The sequence below is a fragment of the Pristiophorus japonicus genome, chromosome 11 (assembly GCF_044704955.1).
Source record: "Pristiophorus japonicus isolate sPriJap1 chromosome 11, sPriJap1.hap1, whole genome shotgun sequence".
NCBI classification, from domain to species: Eukaryota; Metazoa; Chordata; class Chondrichthyes; family Pristiophoridae; genus Pristiophorus; species Pristiophorus japonicus.
Window position 1 is genome coordinate 76,764,025 of NC_091987.1, and position 14,354 is coordinate 76,778,378.

At 43.0% G+C, this 14,354-nt stretch overlaps 1 protein-coding gene across 2 annotated transcripts in view; it reads right to left on the bottom strand.

The window, feature by feature from the left end:
- Window positions 1-14,354, bottom strand: part of fstl1b (follistatin-like 1b) — a 124,340-nt gene that overhangs the window by 50,598 nt on the left and 59,388 nt on the right. For both annotated transcript variants that reach the window (XM_070893573.1, XM_070893574.1), the window contains one exon: window positions 4,138-4,239. In XM_070893573.1, the coding sequence (XP_070749674.1) occupies window positions 4,138-4,239 (102 nt within the window). The remainder of the gene's footprint in view (window positions 1-4,137; window positions 4,240-14,354) is intronic.

Here is a 14,354-nt window from a genome sequence, read left to right on the forward strand (position 1 = left end):
TAAAGTGGACTGGGAAAATAGATTAAAGTGTAGGACGGTTGATGAACAGTGGTGTACATTTAAGGAGATATTTCACAACTTTCAAGAAAAATATATTCCAGTGAGGAGGAAAGGGAGTAAGAGAAAAGATAGCCATCCGTGGCTAACTAAAGAAATAAAGGACAGTATCCAATTAAAAACAAGGGCATACAAAGTGGCCAAAACTAGTGGGAGGATAGAAGACTGGGAAGCTTTTAAAAGCCAGCAAAAAACGACTAAAAAAATGATTAAGAAAAAGATAGACTATGAAAGTAAACTAGCACAAAATATAAAAACAGATAGCAAGAGTTTCTATAGGTATATAAAAAGGAAAAGAGTGGCTAAAGTAAATGTTGGTCCCTTAGGGGACGGTAATGGGGAACATGAAGATGGCAGAAACTCTGAACAAATATTTTGTATCAGTCTTTACGGTAGAGGACACGAACAATATTCCAACAGTGGATAGTCAAAGGGCTGGCGGGGGGGGGGGAGGGCTTAACACAATCACAATGGAGGTGGTACTCAGTAAGATAATGGGGACTAAAGGCAGATAAATCCTCTTGACCTGATGGTTTGCATCCTAGGGTCTTAAGAGAAGTAGCACCAGGGATTGTGGATGCATTGGTTGTAATTTACCAAAATTCCCTGGATTCTGGGGAGGTCCCAGCAGATTGGAAAACTGCAAATGTAATGCCCCTATTTATAAAAGGAGGCAGACAAAAAGCAGGAAACTACAGACCAGTTAGCTTAACATCTGTGGTTGGGAAAATGTTGGAGTCCATTATTAAAGAAGCAGTAGCAGGACATTTGGAAAAGCAAAATTCGGTCAGGCAGAGTCAGCATGGATTTATGAAGGGGAAGTCATGTTTGACAAATTTGCTGGAGTTCTTTGAGGATGTAACGAACAGGGTGGATAAAGGGGAACCAGTGGATGTGGTGTATTTGGACTTCCAGAAGGCATTTGACAAGGTGCCACATAAAAGGTTACTGCACAAGATAAAAGTTCACGGGGTTGGGGGTAATATATTAGCATGGATAGAGGATTGGCTAACTAACATAACAGAGAGTCAGGATAAATGGTTCCTTCTCTGGTTGGCAACCAGTGACTAGTGGGGTGCCGCAGGGATCAGTGCTGGGACCCCAACTATTTCCAATCTATATTAATGACTTGAAAGAAGGAAATGAGTAACGTAGCCAAGTTTATTGACGATACAAAGATGGGAGGAAAAGCAATGTGTGAGGAGGAGACAAAAAATATGCAAAAGTACATAGACAGACTAAGTGAGTGGGCAAAAAATTTGGCAGATAGAGTATAATGTTGGAAAGTGTGAGGTCATGCACTTTGGCAGAAAAAAAAATCAAAGATCAAGTTATTATTTAAATGGAGAAAAATTGCAAAGTGCTGTAGTACAGCAGGACCTGGGGTTACTTGTGCATGAAACACAAAAGGATAGTAATGCAGGTACAGCAAGTGATCAGAAAGGCCAATGGTATCTTGGCCTTTATTGCAAAGGGGATAGAGTATAAAAGCAGGGATACCTTGTTATAGCTATACAAGGTATTGGTGAGGCCACACCTGGAATACTGCATTCAATTTTGGTTTCCATATTTATGAAAGGATATACTTGCTTTGGAGGCAGTTCAGAGAAGGTTCTACTAGGTTGATTCCAGGGATGAGGGTGTTGACTTATGAGGAAAGGTTGAGTAGGTTGAGCCTCTACTCATTGGAATTCAGAAGAGCGAGAGGCGATCTTATCGAAACATATAAGATTATGAGGGGGCTGGATAAGGTGTATGCAGAGAGGATGTTTCCACTGATGGGGGAGATTAGAACTAGAGGGCATGATCTTCGAATAAGGGGCAGCCCATTTAAAACACAGTGGAGGAGAAATTTCTTCTGAGGGTTGTAAATCTGTGGAATTTGCTGTCTCAGAGAGCTGTGGAAGCTGGGAAATTGAATAAATTTGACAGAAATAGACAGTTTCTTGAACGATAAGGGGATAACAGGTTATGGGGAGCAGGCAGGGGAGTGGAGCAGAGTCCATGATCAGATCAGCCATGATTGACTGGCGGAGCAGGCTCGAGGGATCGAACTCCTAATCCTATTTCTTATGTTCTTATCTGCTATCCGCATAATGATTCAGACACTCCCTACCCACCCGGAGCCATGTAATCTCTTGGAAGTGGTGAACAACCAAGCCCAGGCTGATTTGGGCCAAAAATGATAATAACCTAAAAAATTTAAATATGGCCAGGACTCCTCATGAATGAACCAATTCCTCCCATTGGTTAATACATTAGTATCAAGTTCCGATGTACGCTATTTTAACTAAATTGTTAACCCACTAGAAGTAAACAGCTTAATATACTGCAAATAGAAATTTCAACCCTATGCTGTCAGTGAATTGGGCAAATCAAGCAGCTCACAGGTTTGATCCATGCTCCATGATGGGCCACAACTGCTCTTTCCTGATAGAAACATAGAAATATAGAAAATAGGTGCAGGAGTAGGCGATTCAGCCCTTCGATCCTGCACCACCATTCAATGAGTTCATGGCTGACATGCAACTTCAGTACCCCATTCCTGCTTTCTCGCCATATCCCTTGATCCCCCTAGTAGTAAGGACTACATCTAACTCCTTTTTGAATATATTTAGTGAATTGGCCTCAACAACTTTCTGTGGTAGAGAATTCCACAGGTTCACCACTCTCTGGGTGGAGAAGTTTCTCCTCATCTCGGTCCTAAATGTCTTCCCCTTATCCTTAGACTGTGACCCCTGGTTCTGGGCTTCCCCAACATTGGGAACATTCCTCCTGCATCTAACCTGTCTAAACCCGTCAGAATTTTAAACGTTTCTATGAGATCCCCTCTCATTCTTCTGAACTCCAGTGACTACAAGCCCAGTTGATCCAGTCTTTCTTGATGTCAGTCCTGCCATCCCAGGAATCAGTCTGGTGAACCTTTGCTGCACTCCCTCAATAGCAAGAATGTCCTTCCTCAAGTTAGGAGACCAAAACTGTACACAATACTCTAGATGTGGCCTCACCAAGGCCCTGTACAACTGTAGTAATACCTCCCTGCCCCTGTACTCAAATCCCCTCGCTATGAAGGCCAACATGCCATTTGCCTTCTTCACCACCTGCTGTACCTGCATGCCAAACTTCAATGACTGATGTACCATGACACCCAGGTCTCGTTGCACCTTCCCTTTTCCTAATCTGTCACCATTCAGATAATAATCTGCCTTCGTGTTTTTGCCACCAAAGTGGATAACCTCACATTTATCCACATTATACTGCATCTGCCATGCATTTGCTTGGAGATATTACATTCAATTCTTTCGTTTAAATCATAAATGTATATTGTAAATAGCTGGGGTCCCAGCACTGAACCTTGTGGTACCCCACTAGTCACTGCCTGCCATTCTACTCTTTGCTTCCTTCCGCCAACCAGTTCTCTATCCACATAAATACATTACCCTCAATACCATGTGCTTTAATTTTGTACACTAATCTCTTGTGTGGGACCTTGTTAAAAGCCTTTTGAAAGTCCAAATACACCACATCCACTGGTTCTCCCTTGTCTACTCTACCAGTTACATCCTCATAAAATTCTAGAAGGTTTGTCAAGCATGATTTCCTTTTATAAATCCATGTTGACTTGGTCCGATCCTGACACTGTTTTCCAAATGCGCTGCTATTACATCTTTAATAATTGATTCCAACATTTTCCCCACTACCAATGTCAGGCTAACCGGTCTATAATTCCGTGTTTTCTCTCTCCCTCCTTTTTTAAAAGTGGGTTCACATTAGCTGCCCTCCATTCCATAGGAACTGATCAAGAGTCTATAGACTGTTGGAAAATGACCACCAATGCATCCACTATTTCTAGGGCCACTTCCTCAAGTACTCTGGGATTTAACGGCCTTCAATCCCATCAATTTCCTCAACACAATTTCCTGACTAATAAGGATTTCCTTCAGTACTTGGGGGAACCAGATGAATACATTTTAGAAAATTAATGTACATTAAAATCAAGATCATCTGACAATTGAAATTTAATTTCACATTCCCCGTTATTCTGTAGAAACAGACAGCACAACAAGCAGGTAAACTTACTGCAATGCACAGGCATGTGGGTTCACCCTTCTCTGTCACAGCACACTCCCTCCCAGCACCGCAGAACACGTTGGCACAAATCTTGGACTTGCTTTTCATTTCCTGTGATAAAAAGTAAACAACCATCCAGTGAGTCACAGTCATTCTATGAGTAATAATACATTTTAAAACAAGATGTTTTGTCTCCATAGATTGCCACCAGTTTAATTGAACATGTGTTGTTTTAACATTTTCACGCTAAATTTCGTTAAAATAGGGCATCATGAACTGGTTACGGTGTGGGAATCTTAACTAACAGATCTAAAAATTCCACAGATCAGTTGTGCCTCTTTAATGCCAATAAAAAGTAATTTGCACATGATGAACTGGCGAGATATTTACACCAGAATTTTGTGGGTCAGCTTATTTTCATATCCATTGGAGTAGTGATTGGCATAAAACTCATGTAAGAAAGAAGCAAAAGAACTTGCATTTATATAGCACCTTTCACAATCTCAGAACATCATAAAGCATTTATAGCCAATGTAATACTTTAGAAGTATAAAACAGAGAATGTTAGTTATTACTCTTCTTTTTTTTAATAAAGTGACCCAAGAAACTACAAGCCAGTGAGTCTGAAGTTCATTGTGGCTAAAATTATGGAAAGCCTTATTAAAAGATAAGATCATGGGGCATCTGGATAGAAATAAAATAATTAAAGATAGTAAATATGGGTTCATGAAGGGGATGCTTGCCAATCTAAGTCACTGGTTTTCTTTGAGGGTGTGCCAAAGGAGCTTGATAGGGATAGGGCAGTAGAGATGGTGTACTTCAACTTCAGTAAGGCCTTTGATACAGTTCCTCTCAAAAGACTGGTACTAAAAATAAGGAAAGTGGGAATCAGTGCAAATATTTTACAATGGATGTGCATTTGGTGGACCGATTGATCCCAGAGGGCAGTGGTACAGGGATTGTTATCAGCCTGGGAGAATGATACCAATGCGGTTCCCCAAACTCCACTAGGGGTTTTCCTTGACTCATGCTTGTGTCTGTTGTAGACTAATTGAGAGAGATTAATTGCCATGATTAATCAACATCTCCATTGTTGTATCATGCAAATACCAGGATGGTAGAAAGTGAACTAGATGGGCAGTGATCTGACCTGCAAACCCTCCTCAAAGATACAGAATGTTGAGTGTCTCTGGCAACAATCCTGGCAGTTCCACCTGTGCCATGTGGAGGGAGGTGGAACTGACAGAGCGCCGACCCTCTCACCCCCAGGACTGCAGACCATGGCAGATTGTTCCTTTATTTGAAGGTGGGGGAGGAGGAGGAGGAGGAGGTTAGGCACTAGTCTCAAAAGGGAGAATGTGCTAAATAGAAGATGTCAGTGAGAATTTATGCTGTACTGCCTTTTGCAGCAACCATCACTGAATAATGCGCTTCTGCCTCCCCTGATTTGTTACAGGCCAGGCTTTTTCATATTATATATATAGTGAAGATGTGCAGGGTTCAGCAAGTTACAACTATGTAACACACAAACTACACCATGCTTCAAATCAACTTGACTACGGGGCAAAAGCAAAATTCCTTGAGTGAGGTCAGTATTCAGCAAGGGAAGTCTTTGTCATCCAGAAGGCTGAATTTTGCTTTTCCCGGTATTATTAGGTTTCCAGCACTAGATGGCAGTAAAAGACCTTACAGCAACACATGAGCAGTTTTGAGTTCAGTATTAAAAGCACAAACTGGTACTGAAACCAGTCACAATCCGAACAGCTATGGTAACTGAACATGGGGCCACTGCAAATGTGCAATCCAGATCAGAAACAATGAAAAACAAGGCAACAAGTTTTCCCGATAGACAGTAAAGGGTGTGAAACAATGATTACTTCCTGGAAGAAAAAGATACAAAGGAACAGGAGTAGGCTATTCAGCCCCTCGAGCCTGTTCCGTCATTCAATTAGATCACGGCTGATCTGTATCTCAACTCCATCTACCCTCCTTGGTTCAATAATCCTGAATACCCTTGCCTAACAAAAATAAATGACATTACAAGAACCAAATGGGCATGAATTCTATAAAAATGTGATATCTAGAACCCAATGCAAGTAATTTCAATATGTTGGCATGAAACAGTACTGGACTCATACAATCTCCCTTAAAGATGAGATTCAATATGAACTCCGACCCTAGGTGAGTCTTTTGGGAACAAAAAATACACTTTAAATTGGTTGGAATGAGTTCAGAACTTCATAATTCTAAACTTAACATGCCACTCTACAGTTACTCAGCAATGGGAGGTAAACCCATAGATTCTAGAGCCACAACTGTAAGAATCTCCACTCATCAGTAATAAGAATCAATTCCCTGATCTATATAGTGGGCTAAAAGATTGGTGTATCCCTCCTATTTTTTTAAGCCAACTTCCTATCTCTACATCCCTCTCCACGGACTATTTAAGTTGGGAGTGTGTAATGTATGCACCTAGGTTTGTAGAGCTATTGCATCGTCAATGGCTTAGCTAGTCATGTGATGTTCACAAGACTCAATAAAACCCCAGTCAGTTGGGTCTAGGTCATCCACGATGAGATATGAGAGCCTAGTGGATGAATTGGTAATGTGTAGTGTGATTGTTAAGCCTTTGTTAATAAGCCAACCATTTCTTAATAGCAATGTGTTGCTATGAATTTTTAAACAAAGAACCCATGAAACAAATACATTACAGAGTGGAAACGTATGCCCGTCCCAAAGTTGCTCTACAACCAGAAGGTATAAGCTGTTGCGTTGAGTCGATTGTCCTTCAGTGTCCACTCAGCACATCTTCAACAGAGATCAGGAGCATAAAGCAGTGAATTATAGGCACTGATATTTTTCATACCATACCACAGTGATCCACCAACCTGCTGCTTCTATACTACACTACACACCATACCGGTAACATTACCATACCAAATCGCCAATGATGTACTTGTCAGCTATTAGGACTATCATACCATACCACACACTACAGGAATACACCAGCCTACTGTTAACATTAACACAACAGCACCAGTCCGCTGTTAACATACCGTGCCCTGATACATCAATGAAATGCTTTGAAACATAGAAGTTTAATGTGCAGATAAAAAGGAGCTGTTATTTCTGGGGCGTATAAATGATTGAACCCTGTTACATGGAACAGGTCTGGACATACCCATCACAACAGCAAGAATTTGCATCTATATAACACTTTTTAAGAAAACATCTCAAGGCGCTTCACAGGAGTAATCAGACAAAAATCGACACCGAGCCAAGGGAGGAAATATTAGGAGGAGTGACTATGTTTTGTCAAAGAGGTAGGTATTAAGGAGGGAATTAAAGGAGGTCACAGAAATGGAGAGGTTTAGAAACGAATTTCCAGAGCGTAAGGCCCAGGTAGTTAAAGGCACGGCCACCGATGGTGAGGTTAAGGGAGAGGGGAATGCACAAAAGGCCAGAGATGGAGAAACTCAAGAGTTCTTGGAGGGTTGTGGGGCTGGAGGAGCTTACAGAAATAAGGGGGCCAAGTTTTGGCCTGAGTTGTTCCTGTTTTTTTGGAGCAGCTGGTTTAGAATGAAGTATCTTAGAAATTGCAATTCTCAGCATTTAGTTTGCTCCAGTTCTAGTCAGTTAGAACAGTTTCAGTTTGGAACAGATTTTTTTTTCCCCACAAAAGGGGGAGTGTCCGGCCACTTACGCCCGTTTTGAAAGTTTAGGCAGCGAAAACTTACTCCAAACTAACTTAGTAAGTGTAGATTTTTGTACGCTCAGAAAAACCTTGCCTACACTTAGAAAATCAGGCGTAGGTTACAAATCAGGCGTAGGGAATGGGAGGGGGAGGGGGGGGGGGGGTTAAAGGGAAGTTTACAAACATTAAACACTTCAGTTTTACAAATAAAGAGTCATCATCAATAATAAATGATAAATACATCAATAAATCAACCAATAAATCAATCCCAAAAAAATAATTAAATAAATTAAAATAATAAATAAAACATTTTCTACTTACCGACTGCAGCACGCGGGAGCCCTGCAACAGTGTGCTGAGACGGGGCCTCCCCCAGTGTGTCTCTGTCAATGTCTCTATCTCACTCTCTGTCTGTCAGTGTCTGTGTTTCTGACAGCGAGGGGAGTGAGGGAGGGAGGGAGAGAAGGGAGAGAGAAAGGGGGGGGGGGGGGAAGGGAGAGGAGAGGCCGGGCCCAAGACTTCGGGCGGGGCCCGCCCCCAGCACCGGCGTTAAAGGCAGGTGGCCGGGGGTCGGGTTGGGTCTTGGGGGCGGAGAGTCGAGTCGGGGAGGGGGGGGGGGGGGGTGTCGAGTCGGGGGGGCGGGGGGGGGGAGTCGGAGCGGGAGCTGGGGGTGGGGGGGGGGAGGGTTTGAGAGAGCCAGCTGAAGGGAGGAAGCAGGAGCTGGGCGTGGGAGGCCATTCGGCCAGGGTGAGGGGCTGCGTGCTTCGGGCCCCTCTCACAGTTTTGGGCGCCTGGAGCTACTGCACATGCGCGCCCACTGTAGCGCGCCTGTGCAGAGGTCCCGGCACTGTTTTCAGCGCAGGGACCTGGCTCCACCCCCTACAGCTCGTGCTGCGCCGCGCCCAGCTCCAGAGGACCTGCAGGGAGCCGGAGAATCTGTAACTATTTTTTAGGCGCACTTGTGGGCGCGAAAAACTGCCGTCCAGGTCGGGGCTGCGCCGTTCTCGGCGCGGCCCGAAACTTGGGCCCAAGGAAAGGAGAGGCCATGGAGGGATTTGAATACAAATATGATAATTTTAAAATCAAAGGGGTTGGTGGATTCGGAACCAATGTAGGTCAGCGAGCACACAGGTAATGATTGAGTCAGACTTGGTGCCGGTTAGGATAAAGAGCTTCTTGCAACAGGAATCACTATCGCTTCTATGTAAGGAGTGGGCAGTAGAATTCGATTGTACCAAAGATTACTTAGTTCATTCAGGCAGGATTGTGTCACTGAGGATGACTTGGCCACTGAGCTCAGAGATGGGAAATGAAGATGTGCTTTGTCTCCAAGTGGCACTGTTGAACCAGTGTTCACAATAGGACTCTTAACTCTACGGTAGGCTGCTTGCAGCAATCCATTGCCATTGCATTTCTATAGCCAATTATATTCTAGCTTTTAACTTTACACACACTACCTGTTGCCAGTTATATTCTATCTGCAGTGTTTGCTGGTGTTATTCCAGCAACATCCAGATCGTTCACTTTTAAAATGTTATCAATATAAAAAGAGCCAAAGTACAAAGCCTGGTGTATTTTGGCTAACGCAGTTCAAATGATCTAAAGTCCACATTTACTGATGTACAGTTGTAAAGTGTACAATCAGACATGTTCTGCTTAGATCAGGGTTCTGTGAACTCAAGGCCCAATTTGTGATGATTATACCAAGAATTGAAATCACTTAAAACTACATTTTAGACACAATTGAATAGCATTTGAAAACACTGGCTTGAGGCGACTGTGACAAGGCAAGGTTACAAAATTGTCTTTTATCTCTTGCTTTATTCTTCAATTACATATGATTTTTCTGAACAGGCCAGTGTTAAAATAAAACCTGTCTTTTTCACTCAAGACCATTAGCTGAGAGTTAAGACATGGTTTCTATCAAAGATCAGACCAGGTTGTTCAAGCCAATAACTGATTGAAAAGAGGGTTAATACATAATATTATAATGACAGCGATCGGAACATCTAGGTCACTGTGTTTGTATGAAGGGACAGGCACACTTCTGGATGAGCATGACCTGGGGCACTGGGGTGTCACTGCCTATTAAAATTGCGTGGTAACATTGTGTTTTTGTTCTGATTTTGATTTGACAGTTCTGTAGCCAGAAGCTGCCTGAACCTGGAAATTAATACAAGAGCTGTTGGCAATTGCTTTAATTCACATGATTTCAGCGATTTGTTCCACATTACAGTGAGCCAGAGCTCCACCATGCCTTGAAGACTTATAACCTCAATAAACAATTCTGATGAAAGGTCACAAAGGGGTACACTTCTGTATTCGCTGCATGGCTGGTGGATTGCCTGCTCATGAGAGAAACCATACACTTTCATTCCTTTCTTAATTTTAATAAGCACAGATTAGTAGTATTTATTCTGAGTTATTAATAGTCATTCTATTACCAGTGCAGACCCCAAAGGGTAAAACAGTTCATTGTTTGCCCTGTGGCATCTTATTGTAAGAACACTGGGATTAATACCCCAACAAGAATATTCATCACCAGGCATATCCTTAAACCTTTCACCTTAACTCCTCGGCAAAGAATTGCCTAGGGTTTGCCACCTATTCTATGCCTAGGAGTTAAATGATGCCCTTGTTTGCCTTGCTAAACTGTTTTACATCAACCAGTTTGGATTATATTGGCAGTTACACTAGCAACCTTCCATGAGTGAACTCTATATCAATTATTAATGAAGTTAGACAAAGCCAAGAAATAACTTGTTTTTAAACAGTAGAATCAGTTATCAACAATTGAATGTAAACATTGAGTATGCAAATAATCAGTAGATAAAGTTAATTGACAAAATAAATAAAAATGGTACCAAAGACAGATCAGTTATGTCTTAGTAATTCAGTATTAACTGCTTGGTTATTTTAAATTTACACTTGAGTTTAGTGTCCAAGATGGAAATAAATTGTTGAGATTAATTTAGGATTAATCTCCTTAGATAGCTCTCGCTGAGCATTACACAGCCAATCTATTAAATAGATTAAAATCTACATCCTTGTAGTTAGCATTTTTCTGGAAGTTATATGACCTCAGCCTTATGAGCTGGCATGAAGTAGCTACAGCAACTCGCCAAGCCTTCTTTGACAGCACCTCCCAAAACCGCAGCTCTACCACCTAGGACAAGGGAAGCAGGCGCATGGGAACACCATCACCTCCAAATCACACACCATCCTGACTGGGAAATATATTACCGTTCCTTCATCATTGCTGGATCAAAATCCTGGAACTCCCTACCGAACAGCACTGTGGGAGTACCTTCACCACACAGTCTGCACTGTTCAAGAAGGCCCCTCACCACCACCTTCTACACAAGAACATAATAATTAGGAGCGGGAGCAGGCCATTCGGCCCCTCGAGCCTGCTCCTCCATTCAATAAGATCATGGCTGATCTTCTAACTCAACTCCACTTTCCTGCACTGTCCCTATATCCCTCGATTCCCTCAGGAGGGACATTCTTAAGGACAATTAGAGATGGGCAATAAATGCTGGCTTTGCCAGTGACGCCCACATCCCGTGAATGAATTAAAAAAAAGTTAACAGCATTACACAGCCAATCTATCAAGTAGATTAAAGTCCATATGTTTGTAGTTAGCGGGGCCGAAATTGCCCCTTCCAAAAAGGCCTCTGGTCGCCTGAAAGCAGCAACCATGGGGCAGCACCGAATGACAGCCAACTCGCGGCGGATGGGCCGCCATTTTGAAAATTGCCCTTCATCAGGGGCGGAGCGGTGTAGGGGACCACTCCGCCTGTTTTCCCGCACGTGCCGACCCCTTCTTCCCGAAATTGCCCTGTGGGAAATATCCCTTTTGTGGAATTGTCCCGCGGGAGCGGTGCTGCCGCTGGCCGGTGCCCCCAATTGCTCTTTGTATTGGTGCATTCCTCATTGTTCGGCAGCACGGCCGCCTTTAAAAAGGAAGGAGACGCTGCCAGTGACGCCATTTTATTTTTTATTGTCGGCCGACTGCGAGGTCGGCACGACAATTATGTCCCCTGGTTTGGCCGAGCTGCCAATAGGCAGCCTGGCACCTCCTCTTGGGTGCCAGGCCGCTGGCCCGGCTGAAACCCTCCCCGATGGGCCAGTGGACCCAACTGAAAAATATGCAGAGCTCACAGCAGCTCTTCCCTTTAACTGACGTCATCAGCGACGCGCTGATGAGTGATCGGGGCGGCTGACCCACTGCAAGAGCACTTCCGCCCCTCAGCCGTGACTACAACTGTCCCGAGCAAAAAAACCCATCCAAGTGCCGAATATCGATGGCACCTCTACTGTAATCCATGTGGAGAAAAAAAAATTACAAAAAACAGAAGGTGCGCCCCGTTTCACGCAGGTGTAAATTTCTACCCCAGCATGTTTCCAAAAGTTTTTGACCTCATCCTTATGAGCTGGCACGAACAAACTATCTGCCCTCCTTCCTCACAGAGGATTGTGTTAGCCTTCTCAGACGTCAGAGAGTAACAAATCTGTCTATAGCGGAGTCACCCATTCCTCTTGGATCCATTGCCCTTGGATAAATTTACTCTCCACACTGGTAGCGACATCCGGACTAGATGGATTAAATCTCACCCTCCTTGACATCAAGAAAACTTGTACATCCAAGTGCCACACTTCTATCTACCTGTATCTGGCAGATTTTACAGAGATACCCATCTACATATATTAGAAAAAGAACTCCTATACCTTCTACTACAAAGACTACTACTAAAAGAACTAGAGCTAAACGAAGATCTAAGGACTGATGACTGAGTTTATAGTATCAAAAACACCATCTTATATAACCTCAATTTCAAGGAAACCTCCTTAATTCTATTCGCTAATCACCTCAGAGCCGAGTTGGTGTTCCCGATAAACTCCAAAGCAATTAAGTACTGGCACCCAGTCATGCCAGCACACTCGTTTGCTTCTCGGGTCTTTGCTCACAAAGATGTTGCACACAGTTCCAGAGAAGGCAGGATATCTTTATATACTCCTGAATGAGCGGTCTCCAGGCTTGATGGCTTGTTTTCTATCCCTGGTAAGAAATGTTTTGTTTGTATAACTTCATTAGTCCTTTCCTTTCCTTTCATTCAGTCTGACTATTGACTTTATTTATTAAGGTAATTCTTAGGATAGTTCTTCTACACGATCCTAGATCTTTAACACATGTGGTTAAGTTTTGGCTCGCAGGAAGAATGTCTAGCCTCTGGAATCTTACTGAGTAAGAAGTATTAGGAAGAAGCTCCAGTTGTGACAGTAAGGTTTAGAAGCGGACAGACTGGAGTTACCTCACTGAGCAATAAAAAGCTGATAATCAGATGTTTGCATCAACATCTTGAATATGCCCCTTAAATTAGGATCACTAGCAAGAAATGGTAACCCTTCACTAAATAGTAACATATTGGCTTAAAACGTGCAGGTCAGGGAGCAACAGTTTCACAAAAAAGAAACTGCTCCCCGCAGTAGGTGGTATAACTCGCTTGTGCCTATGGCACTCGAGGTACATGGCCCAACATCATTGCATCTTGTTTTTGTGATATGTAATGTGAAGGGCAGCTATTCTGGTAGATGGTCAGTAGTTTCCAGTCCCCTCATGTTGGCAATGGTACAGGGCTGTGCGGAGCTCAAAATGTGTTCAGGGAACCAGGGACCTCCAAATATTTAGAAAATCTGTAAGCATGAGAGTTATTTGTTCCTACAAAGGCAGAGATTGAAAGACTTTGGACAAAAGAAACAGTGTCTTCAATGTTACAGTCTCCTTCATTGTAATTAAAACCCCGGAGTTTGAGTAAAGACAGTAATGTGCCTGTAATAAGGATCTGCTAAATACAGAGAGACTGGAACTCAGAGGTCCTTTAATTAAATGAAGAACAGATGGAGAATGTGCATCCTGTTGTTATTACATATAATACTGTTCTATTTCAGGGTTGCCTAACACTCAAATAGACCATCAACACGTAGTGCATTTGATCCATTTTCTGCTGAGTCAGAAGACAAGCATTTGAAACAGAACAGCTAAATTTCAAGAAGCTTCTTTGTTGTTCTCAATGTTGTTGTTTTTACCCTCCTCCCGTGAACCTGGCTCCATTTTCCACTGCACTCTTCCCCAGCACGAGAATTGCTCGCAGGCCTTTACAGTGCTGCTTTTGAGCCAACTATTAGGTGGTTGCCATCAAGAACCCTGGATGGACTCTCCCTCTGGAGGAGAATGGAGGGGTCCAGTTTCAGCTGTGTGCCTCCCCTTCATATGTGGGAAGTTCCAGATAGAAACTGACCTTTACCTCCTCCCCATAGCCATTTCATACCATCAGAAAAAGAAGACATGAAATCCCCTCCAGTGTGAACACAATAAGCGTCCATCCCGCTTATCGATTTAAAAGTGATGGTGGGGAGGGGTGACAGCAGCAAAGTCTGGTATCAGCGAGAAAGAGTTCATACTGAAATATTTTGTTGCTGTATGCATCTATGGTCAGAGCTCCCCTGCTGTGGCTGCAGTAAATAGAAA